General features: G+C 40.3%; 2 protein-coding genes across 14 annotated transcripts in view; both read right to left on the bottom strand.

The window, feature by feature from the left end:
* The window catches only part of si:ch73-181d5.4 (uncharacterized), a 31,795-nt gene extending 29,997 nt beyond the window's left edge, over positions 1-1,798 (bottom strand). For 4 of the 6 annotated variants that reach the window (XM_005448639.4, XM_005448641.4, XM_025901292.1 and 1 more), the window contains exon 1: positions 1,662-1,798. The gene's annotated coding sequence lies outside the window, so the exon portion shown is untranslated. The other 2 variants (XM_005448640.4, XM_025901293.1) reach the window with 1 other exon arrangement.
* Positions 1,799-2,457: 659 nt separating this feature from the next.
* LOC100706183 (protein kinase C-binding protein 1) lies at positions 2,458-18,577 on the bottom strand. Of its 8 annotated transcripts, none has more exons than XM_025901288.1 (21): positions 18,387-18,577; positions 18,053-18,288; positions 13,084-13,154; positions 12,322-12,485; positions 10,080-10,301; positions 9,654-9,767; positions 9,434-9,526; positions 9,187-9,274; positions 9,053-9,108; positions 8,872-8,949; positions 8,628-8,743; positions 8,014-8,489; positions 7,755-7,868; positions 7,488-7,637; positions 6,656-7,168; positions 5,328-5,756; positions 5,065-5,210; positions 4,873-4,953; positions 4,714-4,792; positions 4,336-4,575; positions 2,458-3,671 (listed from the first exon to the last, which is right to left on the bottom strand). In XM_025901288.1, exons 2-21 carry the CDS (start codon positions 18,064-18,066, stop codon positions 3,493-3,495), a joined length of 3,423 nt encoding a protein of 1,140 aa, XP_025757073.1. In that variant the 5' UTR covers positions 18,067-18,288; positions 18,387-18,577; the 3' UTR covers positions 2,458-3,492. The 8 variants fall into 8 exon arrangements, with proteins under 8 accessions (XP_025757073.1, XP_025757075.1, XP_025757072.1 ...); XM_025901290.1 differs by having other exon boundaries at positions 7,755-7,883; positions 10,080-10,223; positions 18,387-18,575; XM_025901287.1 differs by having other exon boundaries at positions 7,755-7,883; positions 18,383-18,574.
* Between the last annotated feature and the right edge of the window lie 190 nt (positions 18,578-18,767).

Below are 18,767 nucleotides of genomic sequence, written 5' to 3'. Positions count from 1 at the left end.
AAGTGATTTTGCATGGACATCCACTTCTGGTACTCTGTTAACATGATAATGATCAGTTAATCAAGTGTATTTTTTTTTTAGCACCACCTGGCTTCTCCTTACCCTCTTAATTTTTATAAAAACATTAAGGGAGTACTTAGTTTTTCACAGGACTGCATAGAGTCCGCGTTCTTTTTCACATGACTGCATTCCATGCCTGAAACGAGCATTTGTTCATTGTACACTTAGTTACATGGATCTCTCCAACATCAGACACTTTCAAAACCCCTTTGAAAACCCTTTTTTTCCTTTGGCTTTTAAACCAGACTGAGTTACTTTTTTATCTGTCCTGCTTTCTTCATGTTTTTTCTGTTTTTTCAATCTCTTACCCATATCCCATAACCACATCATTTTCTGGAACTTTGGTCAACAAGTGTTTTTAAAATTTGCTTAGGAATAAATCTGACTTGACAACTTACAGGCAGCCAATCAAATAAACCTATATTTTAACTGTGAAACAACTGGATTTGATTTTTTTAACAATGCCAACATTGGGCTTAATCCATCTGACGTGCAAAGATGTCAGTACATTTACTCAAGCACTGTACAAGTGCTTTCTTTGCACTGCATTTAAATGTTTTCCACTTCTGAATTGGGTGTATGTGGGAAATGTACATGAAATAATGATATTTTGCAATGCGGCTTAAATACAATTTGTAGCAAAATCTGTACTTTTTGCTCAAGTAGATTTGTTGGAAGATACCTTACAGATACCTTTAAGCTAAGATAAGGTAAGATTAAACCACATAACACACAGTCATGTTAACAATATCTTTGAATCATTTTCAGAGTTTTAAATAGAAACAAACTGCATATTAATACATTAATAACTATATAATTTAACAAACTGTAGGATACAGTTATAAAAAGAGGGCTGAAATGTTGTTTAATGTGTATAATTTATCACCTTAGCCTTTGTACTTTTGAGGATTTAACTTGTATTAAGTCTTCCCATACTGCCACAGTAAAGGAAAAGATGTTTGCACTTTTTACAGCACTGCACATCTGTAAACACGTGCTGTGTCCCTGTTTTGCTTCGTAGACAAATTACTTTGTTGAGTTTAAAATTCAGCTCGGCTGAAGTCTGCATTAACAGTTTATAAGATGCAACTCGCAGAGACGTTTATGGTGATCAAATTCACAGTTCGTTTTCTCACTTTGGTTAATTTCTGAGCTCTACTTGCTGCTAATGTTACCCGGTGCAACCAGCTGCTGTGTTCACTGATGCTTCACATTGCAAAACTGGCCTGCTAGGAGCGATACGTTTATGCAAAAACTCAGCAAAGACTGGCTGGGAAGTCCATAATGTTCCTGTACTCCAAATGAAACCACAGCACGTACTAATTTAACTGCCACACCTAATTCAGTTCTAAAACCGCAAACGAAACGTCCTTGCCCTGAAACCCCGCAAACACTCACAAGTTATTCCATAAAGGTAAAAGAGAGGCGTCTTCTGTGTGGTGGCGACGACATTGTTCTCTGCAGCTAGCGTAGCTAAAGCTAAACTTGAGCTTCTAAATCACCTGTTAATAAATACTCTACGCGGCAGCGCTACGTCTCATTAGCGATACCGACTACAGAATTAAACGCTGAACGCCCGTACACAGACACGGAAATCATACCTTCGATGTAATTTATAAATTTTCCAGCTATGGTTTGAGTCGCTCGGCAACCTAGCTAGTACCCACAGTACAGCCTTCCATTTTCTGGACCTTGCTGCAACATACTCTCGCGAGAAGTATTCGCATGGAGAGCGATGTGGTTTCTTCTTCGTCCGCCGTTCACTGGGTTTGAAGAGGATGTCCAACACTGAGGTCTACTGTGCTAAAATAAATAACGTCAAATATGTTTAGTGCTTGTGTTATTTTAGTTTTCCATTACGAGTTTTTTTTTTTATCAGTTTGGTTTCTATTAATTTCTAAAGTGAATGTGTTTGAAATGTGTTTCGTTTTTTTATTTGTGTTGATTTTTGCATTTTTCCTCAGCCTTGTCTCTAATTTGTCACCAAAGGGCTCAACCAGTGCTGTCCCTCTGATGTACTCATTCCTAAATTTGTTCACTCCCAGTGAATATCTGTCTCCTTATGTCAGTGCCACCCTCTCCAAACTACACTTCAAAGGACCCCCTCCACCACGCCTGCATTCTCTTCACCTCTCTTGTGGCACTGTCCATTGCTTTGGATGATTGACCCCAGTTTGTCTGTGAAGGACACATTGGTAATAAAATATTACAAACAAACAATTGTGGAGAAAGTAGATTTAAAGTCATGCAGACTTCTCAATCCAAAGCCACCTCAAACTGGTTGTGCTGGTAAATGGGGCCAAACTAGGAATGAATAAAACAAATAATTCCCTGCTTCCCGCCCCCTCCTCCCCCCGCCAAAATCTTTCTCACATCACACTCAAAACAACTCATGCACCAAACTGACGATTTTTTAATTTTTTTTCTTCACGGATCCATTTATTTTATATACAATATGTAAACAAGAACGAGACACAAGCTCAAAACAGACATGCTCACAGGAAGTAATATCCAGCCAAAATGCAGTTTCTATTTATGTCTACCCAGTTCTTAGCAGCAGTCTGACCAGGATTTACTTTGGATATCTGGTCAAACTGACTCTGCTTAGAGCTGACATTCATATAAAGTAATATACTTTCCAATAACTTTTTTTTGTTTTGTTTTGTTTTTTAAACACATAGAAATGTAATTCCAACAAACATACTATAAAAACATATAACACTATAAATATTGTTCAGGTATCTTCTTACAAAAACTTTGTACAGTTTAAATTTTTAGTTCATTTTCATAAATTGGATCTCTTTCTGTAGTCCTATACAACATAAAACTACAATACAAAACTGGTAGGAGACAAAAATGCCACCACTGACATGAAAAGGACATGGCTGAAACAATTTTTGAACTTGCATTGCTAAATTAAAAAAAAAACAAAAAAAACAAAAACAAACAAACACCTTAGTTGGCATGAAGCGGTGGTTTATACCAAAGATAAAACTTGCATCAGTCAAAAGATCTCTGATGGCACCATGATAAATGTTGATGGCTGTTTCAAATGTTTTGTCTCACAATATGGAGAACAGTCTGCAAAATAAAACAACCCTGAAGGAGCAGCAATGGAAGTGATAAAGACAAAAGTATTATGTGGATTCATACAATCTTGCTCAGAGCTGAGAAAGTGGTGAGAGAGCTGTAACATAACTACAGTATGAAAACATATAGACTCACATTTATTTCTCAAGACAGACAGCTTTCACAAGGTGAATCCAGCTGAACGTAGATGAGGAAACTGAGAATGTCATTTGAACCAAAAACTAGATGTACATAAGGGAATGGGGAAAAAACGATTTGTCACAGAGGTGTGGGCCTTCCGGCACCACATCTGAACCAAAGAGTCCCACAGTGACCTCCCAAAATATGCCCGTAGTGTAGCAGTTAGGTCACAGTAACACCAGCACTGTCCTTGCTTTTGTCCATATATGTGGGAGAGTTGCTTTTGTCCGATATTGATCCTGAGCCTGAAGGCACGGTCTGCGTGGCGGGAGAGTGGCCTGATGATTTGACTGACGGCTCTGGGTTGGGGTCTGCCTCCGGCTCCTGCTGCGACGCTGTGGCTGTTTATATTTTAAATAAATAAATAAATAATAATTTAAGAAGAGAATATATACAGGTTGTCTAATTCATCTTTGCACAGTTTGTTTCTTAAACCACTGGTTAGGTAAGAAGGGAAAAAATGTCTACAATTCTCATTAATGATGTAACACATTTGTGTTTATGATTTCACAGTTGCGCTGTACTTTAGGGGGCTGAGCTACCAAATAAGAGTGGGGAAGAAAAAAGGACAAAATTGGAAACGATTTCATGTTGAATTTAAATCTAACATTAAATATGACATCACATTAAAAATGACCAAATAGGAATGCAATGCAAGAATACAAAAAAAAAAGAATATCCCACTAAAACTGAAGAGCACTTCAGCATTAACTAAACAAAAGACTGATGACAAGTCTGTTGTAATAAAGCTCCTAACCATTTCTACCCTGCTTCTTCTAACTAATTTCTTAATCTTTTGTGTCATTTATAGGTCTGTTTATTCAGTGGGCAACTTTATTCCTTCTAAAAAGTGTGATGCAGTGATTACATGACCAACGAATGACCGACTGACAGGTAAATATAGAAGGCGTCACCATAGTCATTTTTAGCTTAGTTTTACTAATAGTTTAACTCTTTAAAAAAAATTTTAAATCCTCTTTTATCTCACAGGTATGTTTGTCTTACCTGATTGTGTGCAGGACTTCATGTGCTCTGGCCAATGGGCTTGCTGGCAGGGGTAATCACAGTAACTGGTGTTCCAGCAGCAATAGAAGATGGCCTCCTTCCGACAGTTAGCACACCACTGTTTCTTTTTGGTCTCGTCCACCGCTTGCTGCTTTTCTAACTCCGTTTGCTTTTTCACCTCAGCCACCAATCGTTCTCTTTCCTGCTCCAAACTCTGCCTCATCTCTGCCATTGTTAGTTCTGCATTTAAAAGACCAAAACAAATAACTTGAAACTTGTATACCATGTCGGCACCTGTTTAAAATTTGATGGCGAGGAAAAGGCAGGTAGAAGATCAAATAAGCTCTGAGGAGTGACAGAGGTAAACGGGTCTCTTACCCAGATTGTGCTTCATCTCTGACAACTCTTGCTGATGGAGCCACTGGAGCTTCTCGATCTCTATCCTTAACCGTCTAATCTGTGGTAAAAATACACTGTGATTATAAATACTGACGTATTATTACCACAGAAAGTGTTCCTTTGACTGACAATTTTTACCTCTGCAATCGTGTTTCCCGATGTGCTTTTGGAAAGATCATTGTAGATTTCAGTCATCGTCCCCTTTATTGTGTCCATAATCTGCAAAGTATTGGTAAAAATGTGACATTACTGTTGAAATACTCAGTTATAACCTTTGCAAACAAAGTTAATAGAGTAGAATCTTAATTATATGAAAAGGCTCCAACTTACTTTGTTTGTGTATTTAGCTATATCTGCAGCTACATCAGCTGAGACTGTGGGGATCTGCAAGTCACCAGACATAAAAGAAGAGCTACCAGATGTGACCTGGGCAGATGTTGATGAGGATGCACTCAGAGGTGGGTCTTTTTGTTGCCCTGCAGAGGATGATGATGATAACAAAAAATTAAAGGGAAATTATAAAACTTCGAGTACATTTTTTATTTTCTCATGGTGACTAACGTGGAGATGACTAATTGTATGGGTGTATATACCCTTGGCTGCTTGTCTGGTCTGATAGCGAGTGCTTGAAGAAGAGTTCTGCTGTTGTGGGCTGCGTGTCTGTACAGCCGACTGCTCTCCATCCTGTTGCTGTTGCCTCTGCATCTTCTGCATATGCCACTTCTGAGAAGACGTTTGAAACTTTGTTGGATTCCAAACTACAGCCCGCTGCACAGCTTGAGCAGTCTCTTTAGGCAGTAGGGGACGCTGTTTCTTTACAGCTGTAGTCACTGGTGAAGAAGTGGAGACAGGAGAAGGTGCACTGGTGGATCCACTGGTGGTGGTCGTGGCACTGGGCTGAGCAGAAGCGGCGGAGGAAACGAGGTTGAGCGCCGATGTGACAGAAGGCTGCGACGAGTCTTTCGTGCTGGATGTAACATCACGTGCTGGTGCTACTGATGCAGCAGATGAAGGCAGTTTGCCTAAGCAGTAAAAAAAGTCTCTTATGGGTGAGGCGTTCTGCATTTCAAAATCAGCCACATTAAACAGATTTAACATTTTATAGCTTATATAAGATTATATTTAGACTTTAGAAGACTGAAATTGATATTCAGCCTTCCTCCGATGATGATTTAAGACTAAAGATTATTAATTAGGACATGTAGAAATGCTTCAGCAAAGGTAGCACCTAATAACGCCCTTTGACAGACAGCAATTTACTCACGTTTCTATAAAAAGAAAAAGAATGTGAAAAGAATCATTGTAGTCTTACTTTTAAAATTTTGTGTTACTTTATTACCCATAGAGCATTTCAAAGTATGATTGAGATCGCTATGTAGACATAGAACCCAGTCACTTTGTTTCTTGTCTGAATGCATGGCATTTGAAAGCAAAGCTTCCTGATAATTACTGGAATATATTGTCCTCTCCATTTAGTAATGTTTCTCTGCCACCGACTGCCAAACAAAGCCACAGTTTTATATTTCCGCCCCCCCCCACCCTCCTGCTTGTCATTGTGGCCAAAACACTCAAACTTAACTTCCTCTGCCCACAGCCCTTCTTTCCAAAACAATTCCAGCTTATCCAGATGTTGTTTTGCAGACTTTAGAGGTCGACTTCTGTGATAATCGCAGCTAAGATTGCGATGATTCTTCAATGTGGACCCTGTTTGTGCATCAACTCAATCAATAAGCTCATGACTACCCTTACGTCACCTACACAGTCTTCCACCAGCAGAGAAACACTGCACAGTTTAATCTGAAGGTTTTCATGGTCTTTCACATCATGCGTTAACTCATGCAATTCCCCATATCTGACACTCTGTGATGTTTCATATAACAAAAAAAAACAAACAAACAAAAAAAAAAACAACAAGCCTCACCTTCCAGCTTGGCAACATTAGACTCTTTGGGAGTTTTGGCAGTGGAAGATCCCAGCTCTCTTTTCGCCCTCTTTGAGTCACGACCTCCATGTTCATCCCCTAAGTCAATCACAAGCTCTCTTTCAGAATCAGAGTCCTGCTCAGCTGCTGATGTAGCAGCAGCTGCTTTGACATCCTCTGGGGCTTTGGGTTTGTCAGCAAGGGGTTGAGACTGGGGTGTTCTGGGCTTGTCCTTGAGGTCTCTATCTGGGCCATTGCTACCCTGCTTCTCTTTGAGTGGGGGTTCAGGGGTGGCTTTATCCCCCGTTGCCAAAGCTCCTTCCTTATTCTCTCCATCCGTGCTTGCTTTAGACCTTTTTCTCTCCATTTTGTCCTTGTCCTCCTGAGCTGAACTTTTTGGCTTGTGTTCCTCATCACTGAGATACTCGCTGTCACTTGAATCTGATTTCTCAGAGTCCTCAGAGTCACTGTGATCCACATCTTTATACGCATCTTCAGATATCTCATCAATACCTATATAAAGAAATGGACATTGTGTTAATTTATTTCTGTCAGAAGCAAATAGAAAGAAATAATGAACCCTTTCTCTGGTAATAGCTTAATAAACCCTAGTCAGCAGCAGTCACACAGACTCATGACCCCCACTGATTCGAGTCAGAACTACCATGATGCATTTGTAAAATTGCCGAATTCAAATTAGTCTTGAGAAATAATCCACAACTTAAATTCTTAGATTTGTTATTAATCATTACATTGACAAGTTCGAATGACTTGTACAGTACAAGAATAGAGTTCTGCAGCAAGTCATGTCACAAACTGGTTTTGTATGTACCAAGCTGTGCCTTGCAGCTTTCAATAGTCTTGTCCAAGCTCCTGATGGGTCTCTTTGGAGTAGAAGGGGGCGCAGGGACTCCTTGTTGTTGCTGCTGTTGTTGGACAGTCTCACTCAGCTCTTTGAGATCCATTTCAGCCTTGACTCGATCTGAAATGAACATGGAAATGTTTGTTTAGTCACAAATTTATGAATTATTAAGTACTTTTTGATTATTAGCCTTTGTGAGAACATAAATGCAGTCTCCCTTTGTTTTTTGTTACTGACCCAGGTTGAGATTGAGGATGCCACCTGTCCCTGCAGTCCTCTCCTGCTTTGGCACCAGTCCAGGGTTAAAGGGCTTTGGACTACCTGACACGCTGCCTCCAGGACCCATCTTCCCTGAAACAGGAGATGCTGTAATAAAAAGATTTTTTTTTTTTTTTAAAGCAAAAAGAAAAAAAAAAAAAAAAGCTTATAATGCTGAATAAATTAATTTTAAAATCACATAAATAGAGTTAATGCAACCAGAGTGGAGAAGACTTACCAGTACAGTCCATTGATTCCTCTCCAGTGCTGTAATGGAGTGCAGGATTTCTGTTGCCCTTTTCCACATCTTGCTCTCCATCAGACCCTGTGTGAACCGAAGAGTTTGTACTCATGGGAGACCGAGGCATGTCTGTCATTGAGACCCGCCGATTCATACTACTGGGTGTGCTACTCTTGCCGAGGACCATCTTAGGAGAAGCAGTTATATCAAAGTTGAAGCGAAGTTTATCTGGTTTCTCTGTTTTCACTGTACCAGCACCGGGGTTGGAAGGGTCCACCAGCATTTGTAGCTGGTTGTTGGGGGTGTACGGAGTGCGGAAGGGTGCGTAGTTGAAGACTCCAAACTTCTTGCGAATGTTTTCCACATAGACCTCCATTTCTTGCATGGCACTATTGAAAATGCTCTTTGTTTTCTTTACAGAGAAAGGGATCTCTTTGGACATGAGGTAGCAGTTGTTGATGGGAACCCAGGCCCTATGTGGAAATGCAACAACAGAACAAAATAATGTTTTAATACATTTAATATCCAGTGGAGATGCAGCGACTGGGGTCTTTTCTAAACCTCTAAAACAAGGAGAGTTTCATCTATAGTTCCCAAAAGGTTCATCTCACCTGTCGTGCTGCCCGAAGAAGCGTGCATCTACTTGCCCATCCTTTTCACGAAGTGCTTTTGCTGGCCAGAATGGAAAGCCCTTCAGCTTAGCCCAAACCAGGGGGTGGGGTTGACTCTGTTGGATAGAGCAAAACAGTAAAATATTGTGCTTCAAAGCTGATATCCAAGCTAAGACGTATAAAAATTTAAAAAAAAAAAAAAAGTCTGTTACTTTTATGGATTTAAATTAATGTAAAGACCTACACATGGCTCACAAAACCAGTTGTCCCTTTTTTGGCATGCGGACAGGTAGCACTCTGGACACACCTCAATCTCATTCATCTAAAAAAGAAAAAAAAAAAAAAAAGTATTAAATGAAGATGATGCAAGTCCATAAATAAGACACATTTACAAAAATGTCACCAAGTAATTAAAGTTGCTTTACCTCATGTTCACAGATCCTGACAATGACTTTTGCAGTTGCTGTTAATTTGTGATTGCCTGGAAACGACGCTGAAGCTTAATTTATATATTCTTACGACAGTAAAGGGAGTAATGACGTACATCAAAGTTGCCTACCTCCATTATAGATGATGCAGTTGTGCAAGATCCATTTCACATCAGCAAGAAAAGCTTCAGTACAGCCATACATCTTCTTCTTTACATTCTATAGTACAGTGAAAATAATAATATCAGTCAAGCAACTGCACTTTTGCCAGCATTTTATATGCATATTTACCTCATACTTCATGTTTCATTCTAATTCTAGTTTTGTTTTTTTATTGTTAATACTTCTCCAGAAAAAAACAAATCTATATATGAGTACCTTCTCTAAAGTACATAAGTCCATGGGGTGGAAGATGTACTCTGCATAATCTGGATGTTGTTCCAGAGATACAGGTTTCTGAAAGGGCTCAGTCTGCTCAGATTAGACAAACAGGAAATAAACACACATCAATTACACTTTCCTCATGGATATTTCCAGAATCTTTGGTTGAATCTGAAACACGCAACTGGGTATAGAAAGACTTGAAGACACCCCTTACCCCAGGCTGTTTAATCTTTTGGAGTGCAAATTTGAGTAAATAGGAGAGCTGGTCTATTGTCAGCATTGTCATCGCCTTGCTCTGGGTTTCAATGCATTCAGCGACTGTAATTTTCTGCAACAAAATAATAATAAAAAAAACAAGACAATAATTGGTAAAATAAAGAGATACTATTCATATCTAAAACTGCGTAAAGTTTAAATCACTTTTTTGTGATGCAGTTAGTGTATCCCAAATTGAAGAATTATGTAACAAATACATGTAGAAGTGAATAAGTAGATCTAAACTTTAATCTTCTAACGTCGTCTCTTATGCTCACAGAAGCATGAGCCATGAGTTTGAAAGGTAGTTTCTGCTGTTCATGGCACACAGTTCCACAATTACTTGTGTACACCCACACAAATGCACATGACTACAGCAAGATACCTCACACTCTGGACAGAACCAGTCGCCCTCGGGCTCAGCTGGTAGTTTGAGGCACTTGGCGTGGTACACCCTGGGGCAGAGCTCACAGCAGAGCACCTGGCCCTCGCGGTGGCACAGCCAGCAGTAGAAGTCGTTCCTGCCGTCCTGCGGTACAACATCAACAGGGTCTGTGGTGAGTGCTGGCTGCTTCATATAGTAAAAGGGACCATGTCTTAGCTCTGACTGAAATGCAGGCAAGAGAAACAAGGGGGCAGGTTTCAAAAAACACGCAGGAACACAAAAAGGTGCAGTGCAACAGAAACAAGCTGGGATAAGCAGGGTAAGCAGCATAGAAGGTAATAAAGACAATCAATCCAACACAAAATTGTTTTAAGAAAATCAGTTAATAATCTGAACATCTAGTCATGTGACGGCTTCAAATGAAATCAATACTAACCAAACAGGTTCTACAGCGCAAGTTGAGACATGGCTCATCTTAAACCTAAAAAGTAAACATTGCATGATGTGGCTCTCTGGTAAATGCCTAAATGGTATCTTAGTGTTAACATGTTACTACATGAATACAAGTTGATAGATGGCTCAGAAGAGTCTTTCTTAGCCCAAATTCAAGTCTTTGGCATTCAATTTGAGTGGTGTTAAAATCCAGCTGCTACTTATTTGACCTTTCCCAGAGAGCCAAAGCATGTATTCCAACAGTGCCACGAAGACATAACTATGCTCACGTCACATACCTGCCAAATTATACAAAAAGGGCTAAATTAGCTTTCAATATCATGCAAGATCAACACAGGACTAAAAGGAATCACGCAACACTGCATTATCCACCAAGCAAACAATAAAAACCATATCCATCTAGGCTATTTGGTACTAAATGCCAACGTTAAAGACCATTGGCGACTGATGTTGCATTAAAGGACTTGTTTCCAAAATAATAAATTCATGTGAATTGTGGCAGCTCACAAGACACCTCACATTCCTGTATGGTGGGTCTACTTTAAAAATGGCCAGTATTCAAGAGATTATGATCAAAATCAGTGTGTTCTCACAGGCACATTTAGATGAGACTATTGCTGGGTTCTGTATACCTTGAAAGTCAACGCTGGTCAAAAAAGTCAAAGCTCACTACCATTCCAATAAAGTTGGAAAAACAAGGAAAACAGGCTTTGTTTTGCTTGTTAGGAAGGCATAGCCATTTATGCATCAAGTAAGCAATGCTTGATTTCTGCAGTTTAAAAATAAATAGAGCCTGAATAAATAGTGTTGCTTTATCTTATTTAGCGAATCAAAAATACAAAACCGTGGCAGTATAGTTTAAAAAAAAACTCTGAAATTTTACTACGGTTTACATTCACAGCTGCCACTTTGGATTGTTAAGTCACTGTTGGTGGGGCTGCTCTGACTTTCCGAGCTTCAAAAACCAACTTGAGTTGTCTATTTGACAATTCTGACTTCGGACTATAGCACCAGTACATCTGGTAACATATTCTTGTTGAATACCTTCAGATACCCCCTCCTCCTAGTTCAACTCTTTTGATGATGGACAAGGAGGTCTCTGTCTCACCCTTCATGTTCAAAACCAACAACTGGCTAAAGCCTGGCATTTACACAGACAGCTGAAGACCTGACAGCCAACTAGTCAATCCTGTTATACGTCTTTAATGTCCACTCGGAGTGTGCTGCCTGGGAAGCATATGTACTTGTTGCTTTGTAATGTAAATTCTCCATGAATGAGGCCATGTGGTCACAAAAAGTCAAGTACATGGACATCCGCATCAATCCTCCCTCTAACTGTCTGATGATGAAATTCACGTCACTAGGACTCAAACAGACCCTAGAAGACTTCCAGAAGTGGAAGGTATAATCTGCTGCCAATTATATGCAGTGGGGAAAAAAAATATATACATATATTGGATTTTAACTGTTTAAGATCTTTTTTCTATGTTGTACACATTAATTGTGGAAGCATGAGGCAAAAAAATAAATAACACTAAACCCTTCCCATTCAAGACCCTGAAAATAGACTTTATTATGGCTGTGTTTATACAGCGGTTAGATTGATCATAAACATATCTGATTTCTGATGTGGTCAGATAGCACATCATATGAAATGGTTCTTTTCAGGCACAACCCTGGCCTTAACATTCTATGAAAGTATATGGCCCATTATTGAAATTGGATAAAGAAATAGCCTTTGAGAACACACCTGATTTCAAAATGAACTTGCACTTACAAGAGCCCTTACCTGGTCTTTGTTGTTACAATTCATGGCCCCTGGCTTCTTCTTCTTCTTAAGAGGGCTGGGGGAGGTGTCTGAGGGAGAGTGCCCATTGGAAGAATGGGTGGGACTCGACACCTTTCGTTTCTGTGGTGCCACTGATCTTTCTGCTGACCCTGGTGGATCAGGGACTGAATGCATAAAGATAATCATGTCATCACACAATAGGAGTCAAGCTTGTAATGTTCAGTGTATTTACAGCCAACACATTACATAAGCTTAAGAAAAATGATTACCAAAAAGAGGAAAAGAGGACAAAAAAAACAAAACAAAACTATAAAACTATGATACATCACTGTCATCGACCCACACGTCTTCCCTTGAGAAACCAAGGGAGGAAGAGTATTTTGAAGTTATTTATTTTCAAGGGAGCAGTACAATAGATTAAGTGTTCAGCACTATTATTTTTTAACCATCTAATATTCCATCTAACACAGCAATCACAGTAGTCTGAAAAGCAGTTGCTGAAGACAACACTTATACACGTCAAATTACTATTTCATCATAATAAATGGCTAGAGGGCTTCCTCGGAACTAACTACACCCCGTGTAGATTCAGCAGGCAGACTGTCAGGAAAAATGGATTATCTTTGCAATCCTAAGAGACCAGCAAAATGTATTAAGACTCTTCTCCTCAAAACATACACTAAGTAACCTCTACCTTCTCTGTAACTGAGCTGTGTTGGATGCTTGGCTCCTAATGTGAGGTCCTCGGCCTTAGAGACTTACCTTTGGATCGCACAGATGCATCCATTCCCTCTACCACATCAGACTCTGTCTTTATCTCCTCCTCAGCCAGACTGCAGAGCACCGAACAGGAGCACACAGAAACACAGAAAGAGAGGCAAACACAAAGTCAGAAAGGGTGTTCAGAAACCACATCAGCATAGCAGTAAACAAGTGGAACACCACCTAAGGCACCCGGGTCCCAGAGGATCTGTCAACAGGGACTCTGCTGATTTCCATTGTTGTTGTTTTCATTTGATTCTACAACATCTCCCACTTTGTTTCATGAAATTAAAATACTTTCCATATTATCATCTACAATGGAGTCTGGAAATGTTCTTTATGATCCAAGAGAGAGGAGGATAAATATCACCATGGTAACGCTGATCTCCGCTAAGCACAAGCTGAGATTTGCAACAACACGTAGGGCCATTTAGCTGTAATTACACTGCACCTCTGTCCTTACATTGCAGTCATAGCATTTTAGTCCAACTAGGTCACAATATTAAAACAGTGCTTTCTTTGACATATGGTGTATAGAGCTGTAGATCTGTAGCAACAAAAAAAAGAAAAGAAAAAAAAAAAAATCCACGGGGAGTTGGTACATACCACTGAAGGGACAGCCCCCCATGGCAAATAACAGCACCTCTCAAGCCCCTTCAGTAACAACAGAATACCCCTGAAGGATTTGGGCCCATTGTTAGAGACCAGTAGCAAGAGATACATCTAATAAACTTCAAACGCTAATCTGACAACACATTTCTGGCCTAGATCTTAATTACAGTCACATTAAATCTTCTGTCAGTTCTGGTGCTGTTTTACGTCTTTGTTTATAAAGTGGCAAACATTTTTTAAAATAATAATAAATAAATATATCAAAACCTAAAAACACAACACACATACTGTATGTAGCACTGGAAACGACTGATTTCCCTTTGCTCTTGCGTAGCATCCCACTTCCTCTGAGGCAAAAAAAAAAAAGGGGGTCTGGCAATAAATGAAGGTCTTTGAGTGTTTGGCTCCTCCTTTGTGAGAGCCACAGAGGGCCTAGTTCCAAGGATGTAGCCTTTATTGAAAAGCCTAGAGAAGAAAACCCACCCACAGACCCCTGACAGGTCACACACTTGACCAGATCATAGCTTTGGCTACAGCTCTGGTTTCCCGCTAGGATGAGTGGTTTTCGGGGTAGAACTCAAAGGTCAACCACATTTGTGGGATAATCTTTTTTTTTTTCCAGTTCTGAAACTAAAGGAATGTTCTGCATGTCCCCTCCTCCATCCTTAAAGAGACATTCCATAAAAAGTTAAAACAAATGTCAGTTCACTGAGAGGCAAGGAGGGTTCAAAATGCAAATCCTAGGAGTTTGATCAACGAAACAAAACCGATTACATAGGATCATAATGCCTAGCAAACCTATGCTTGTAACGTCTTGATGCACGCTCAGTCATCCAAGTAAGGAAATCCAAAAAAGTTGATTCTGTTCATCTGGATGTTACGCTTACTCATAAACATTTGCTCATAACACCAAGTAAACCACGATGTATCGACAACAAAGGGGTTTAAGATTAAAGTTTGTCACTCTGGCAAAATCACCAGCAGTTCCTAAAAACATTCAAGTCAATGTGACAGTCACCGATGGTTTATCTGAAACTCGAGAGAATACAAGTATAGCTTGCATTGTCTGAAAAAGTGACAAACATGGGTTGAGCAGAGTTTCTCATGGCATACGGGTATCTAGTATCATCTAGCCTGCAGTTTCAAATGCACATACACACCCTCAGTCACACACACCCCAACCCCTCCGGGGCCTTCCTGTTCCGGACTGAGTGAACAAATGAGGCCCACATGAAAATAAGAAACCGTTAGCCAGTTCACTCTGCTACGTGTGCCACAGCCCTATAAAAGAACATTCGCCATCACCAAGCAGCCCTGAGCTGCCAAACAACCCTATAAAACACAGTCTCAACACCAATGGCAAGACATTTATGTAACTACAAAGAAAACAGGATTAGCAGAAGTTAAAAGGAAAAAGAAAAAAGTATGAAGATCCAAAGTGCATTCTCAGATTAGGAGCTATGATCCATCAAATAAGAAGAGTTAAACAAATAAATCCTCAGCAGGTTCTGAGATATATTCCATAATAGTCAGGTGCAAGAAAACACAGTATTCCCACTCAGTAAGTACTGAAGTACCTGACGGAAAAAAAGGAAACAACACTGAATCAATGTCTTTAGATTCCACTCCTGTGAGAGACGAGCAGGGTTCTCTCGTCACAGAAAATGGAGGCCACAGCTTGCTCCCCTCCCCCCTCTCCCCCATCCCCCACTCCAAGGCTGAGACTCGGGCACTGGCACATCCATGCAGGAGGACCAGAGAGATCTGTGGAGATTACAGTCCAACATTACGAAAAAAACATGGTCTATGTCGGGGCAAAGCCTCACGGCCAATGACAGAGACAGAGGCGAAACACAGGGAGGGAGACACAGGAAAATCCAGCAAAGTCAGAAGCTCTCATCTGTGTGTGTTGGGTTTTTTTTTTTTTTTGGTTCCCTGTATTCAATCTTGGCTTCCCTCCTTCTGTGTGAATACTACTGTCATGGAATAATTAAATTTCATTTTTAAGAAACACAAACCACCACTCTAAAACCACAGTCAGGTCCTGGCAAAGCTGTATGGAAAAGCTTCTCCATTTGTAAAAACAATAAACAATTTTCACACATTAAACAGATAAATATCTGGCTCCGTCTGGAAATCCAGAAATGCAACTGAATGCGAACACCATACTGCACTCATTATATTGCATCATATTAGAGATGCCACTGAAAACATCTGCGGAAAAAAAAAAAAAAAGGTATCCTACACAGTCTGCTACACAAAACCCTAGAGAGATTACTTGATTTAGCAATACGACAAGAAACAACCGGCTTTCATAAGAGCAACAAACACATGCAGACAACTGAAGAAATGAATAGGATTAGCTTTTGCTTTTCCTGGGAAATAAAAGCATTTCATTAAACAATGACTTTAAGTAAATTAAGGTGCCTGATCTAGCACAACTCCCAGCACCTAATCAGTATACTGCTCGTATACACCGCGCATTCTGTATGAAAGGAAAAAAAAAAATTGACCTGGATCTTATAAAAGGCTGTAAAGGGTGAATCAAAGATGGCTGTGGAATTTTCCAGAAGGCCTTGCTCTCCCTGCTGCTCTCCCTCGGATTGTCAATCTTTAACCTCAACTGCAGCTGCAATTGGCTGGAGGGCCAACAGGGTGGAACTTTATTGGTCGGCTGTGTTATGCCACACGGATCACAGTATGCAGGCTCCCCTCTTCCTCTTAAAAAGCGTTTTTGCTGCAATGCAGAGATTTCCCTCTGCCTCGGACGATTTATTTTCCTTCAGTTCTGTTTGGTAATTTGTGATTATGACAGCATAAAACCAGGGGGCTTTTTTTTTTTTCCCCTTAATGTTTTAAAAAAGCCTTGTGGCTGTCATGCACAACTCAGTGTCTGTGCTATTCAACCTCTGTCACCCTCTCTATAGCCTGCAATGCTACAGAAAGAGGCCCAGAGCTTTGCCCCACATATATCCATCTAAAACTTAATAGTTACACAATTTAACATAAATTCTCAATCAGGCATTGTGGCGTAGTAAAGGTTTTGGTTTTGGTTTCACAGATAGCAATCTTTTAAACTACGAGTAATTTCCTGATTATAACCTTACTCTCTTCTGAATGTTGCCTACATGAAAAAAAATGCCTTGCATCAGGCCACAAGAAAAAGAAATCATTCTTTGTTTCCCCGGCGCAGCTGAGACTGCTAAAATGGTGCAACATGACAAAACACAACGTACCGACTATGATGTGGACAGCATGACAGGTTATTTGTAGGAACAATCCTTCTTAACAACACTTTTAGCAGCTGTTCAAATGCACTTTATACATATGTAAAGCATTCGGGTTGACCCTGTTTGAAATGTGCTATTCACATTAAACTGCCTTGACTTGAAACATTTAAAAATATGTCTGTCTTATGTTATTTCCACGAGTAGTGTGTTATATTTGCTTATGCCGTCTGATCTGTGAAGACAGCAGCACAAAATGGCTACTGCCTGGCTGAGAGCGTAGGAAGCAGTTTCACAACAGCACTGTGGAATCGCAGAAGCCAGGGGCAATAAACTCCAGGCCTATGAGTGTAAATAGAGGCAACTAGTTTATAAAGATTACACTGGAAAAACTGGAAGGGGATTACCCTGTCACAAAGTGTTTGTTTGTAATGTGGCCTCTGATGAGTATGGATTGTAGAAAACCCAGTCTTAGTGCAGCCTTCCTAAATGTGTGTACACTGTGCCACAGTTTTCATATTCTAGATATTTTTCACATATGAATACATGAAAATGTTACAGTGACGTGATGCCCTGCGCACTCTGCCCTCCTAGCATGCACATCTGTTGCCCTTTGCATGTAGTCCCCATCCTGGCATGACACAAGAAAACACCACAGAGCCAATCCACTTAGAAACAGTACATAATACACCCTTTCCTCCACTGCCCATCCCCCATTCTTCCTCTGCCATTCTAAAAAACACAAACACTCCCACAACAGAAAGGAGATGTATGTGCCATTTTTAAATCCAACTCTCTTTTGCATTTAAAAAAAAAAAAATAAAAGGATTTTTCATGGTCCACTCTGCCTCCTGTATGGCAGGCTGGTTGTCTGGGGCACTCATGTGACCCTGAGACATAGAGAGAGAACAAGGGTGAGAGTCGTTAGCCAACCCCCACCCTCCCACCCTCAGGACTGTGGAGCACAGAGGCCTTACGAGGCCTCCAATCCACCCCAGCTCCTCCTCCTCCTGCACACTAAACTGACTTTAAGGTGTGCGCATTCATCATTAGAAACCAACAGTCAGCACAACAAGAAGAAGGAAGCCATGTTGTTATCAGAAGTCTGAGATAAAAAAGACAGAGCTTACCTCTGTGGATGCATGGCTGCCTGACACACTGTTATGTCAACACTTATAAAACATGGAGGACACTCTCAGCCCTCAGTCGGGGAAGGCTCCGCTCTTCAGGCAAGGCGATCAGGCCCCGGTGATGTTAGCCAGATCCTGACTGGTCGCTTTCCTCACGAGCAAGATGCAAGGCCGCGCCTGATTGGCCGAAATGTTTCCTGAGTAATTATCTTTGTTCAGTGCAGGCAGGGGCAGCACTGTGAGAGTCAGAGACAGGGGAAGAAAAATAAGCACAGAGCTAGGTCTTAAAACCACAAAATATTGTGATTACTTCGAGTATTTTTGACATACAAACCCCATGTAACAATGCTTTGTAGCTTCCAACAGCAGAATCAGGAAACAGCCGTCTTAGTTGAAGGTTTTAGAAGCAGAAACGGCAGCATGTAGTGTTGAGAGCAGGACACCATGGCTTCTCTGCACAAGCCTCCATTTTTTATGTGGAAAGGGCCTTTGTTTAAACTCCTCCCTCTTGGCTTATTCCAAAGAAAAGAGAGGCTAAAGCTGTTCATCTATTCGGACATTTCAGCAATCAAAAAACAGAAAAACATAAGAAATTATATAAGAAATGATATACTTGTATTTAATCCTAAAGAAGCTAACCCTTACTTTTTATTATGTATATATGAATGGCCAGTTAAACAAATCATATGCAAAAATACTGTGTACGAGTGATTAC

Source organism: Oreochromis niloticus, linkage group LG20 (assembly GCF_001858045.2).
Source record: "Oreochromis niloticus isolate F11D_XX linkage group LG20, O_niloticus_UMD_NMBU, whole genome shotgun sequence".
Lineage (NCBI taxonomy): Eukaryota > Metazoa > Chordata > Actinopteri > Cichliformes > Cichlidae > Oreochromis > Oreochromis niloticus.
Note: the sequence above shows the minus strand (reverse complement) of the source record. Positions and strands in the feature narration are given on the sequence as shown.

What these genes read in the sequence shown, in the direction of transcription:
- LOC100706183 (XM_025901287.1), bottom strand. An exon ending in CATCCTCAATCTCAACCTGG is followed by an intron (nt 7,638 to 7,754) that starts GTCAGTAACAAA and finishes TGTTCATTTCAG; the next exon opens with ATCGAGTCAAGGCTGAAATG. An exon ending in TAGCTAAATACACAAACAAA is followed by an intron (nt 4,954 to 5,064) that starts GTAAGTTGGAGC and finishes AATACTTTGCAG; the next exon opens with ATTATGGACACAATAAAGGG.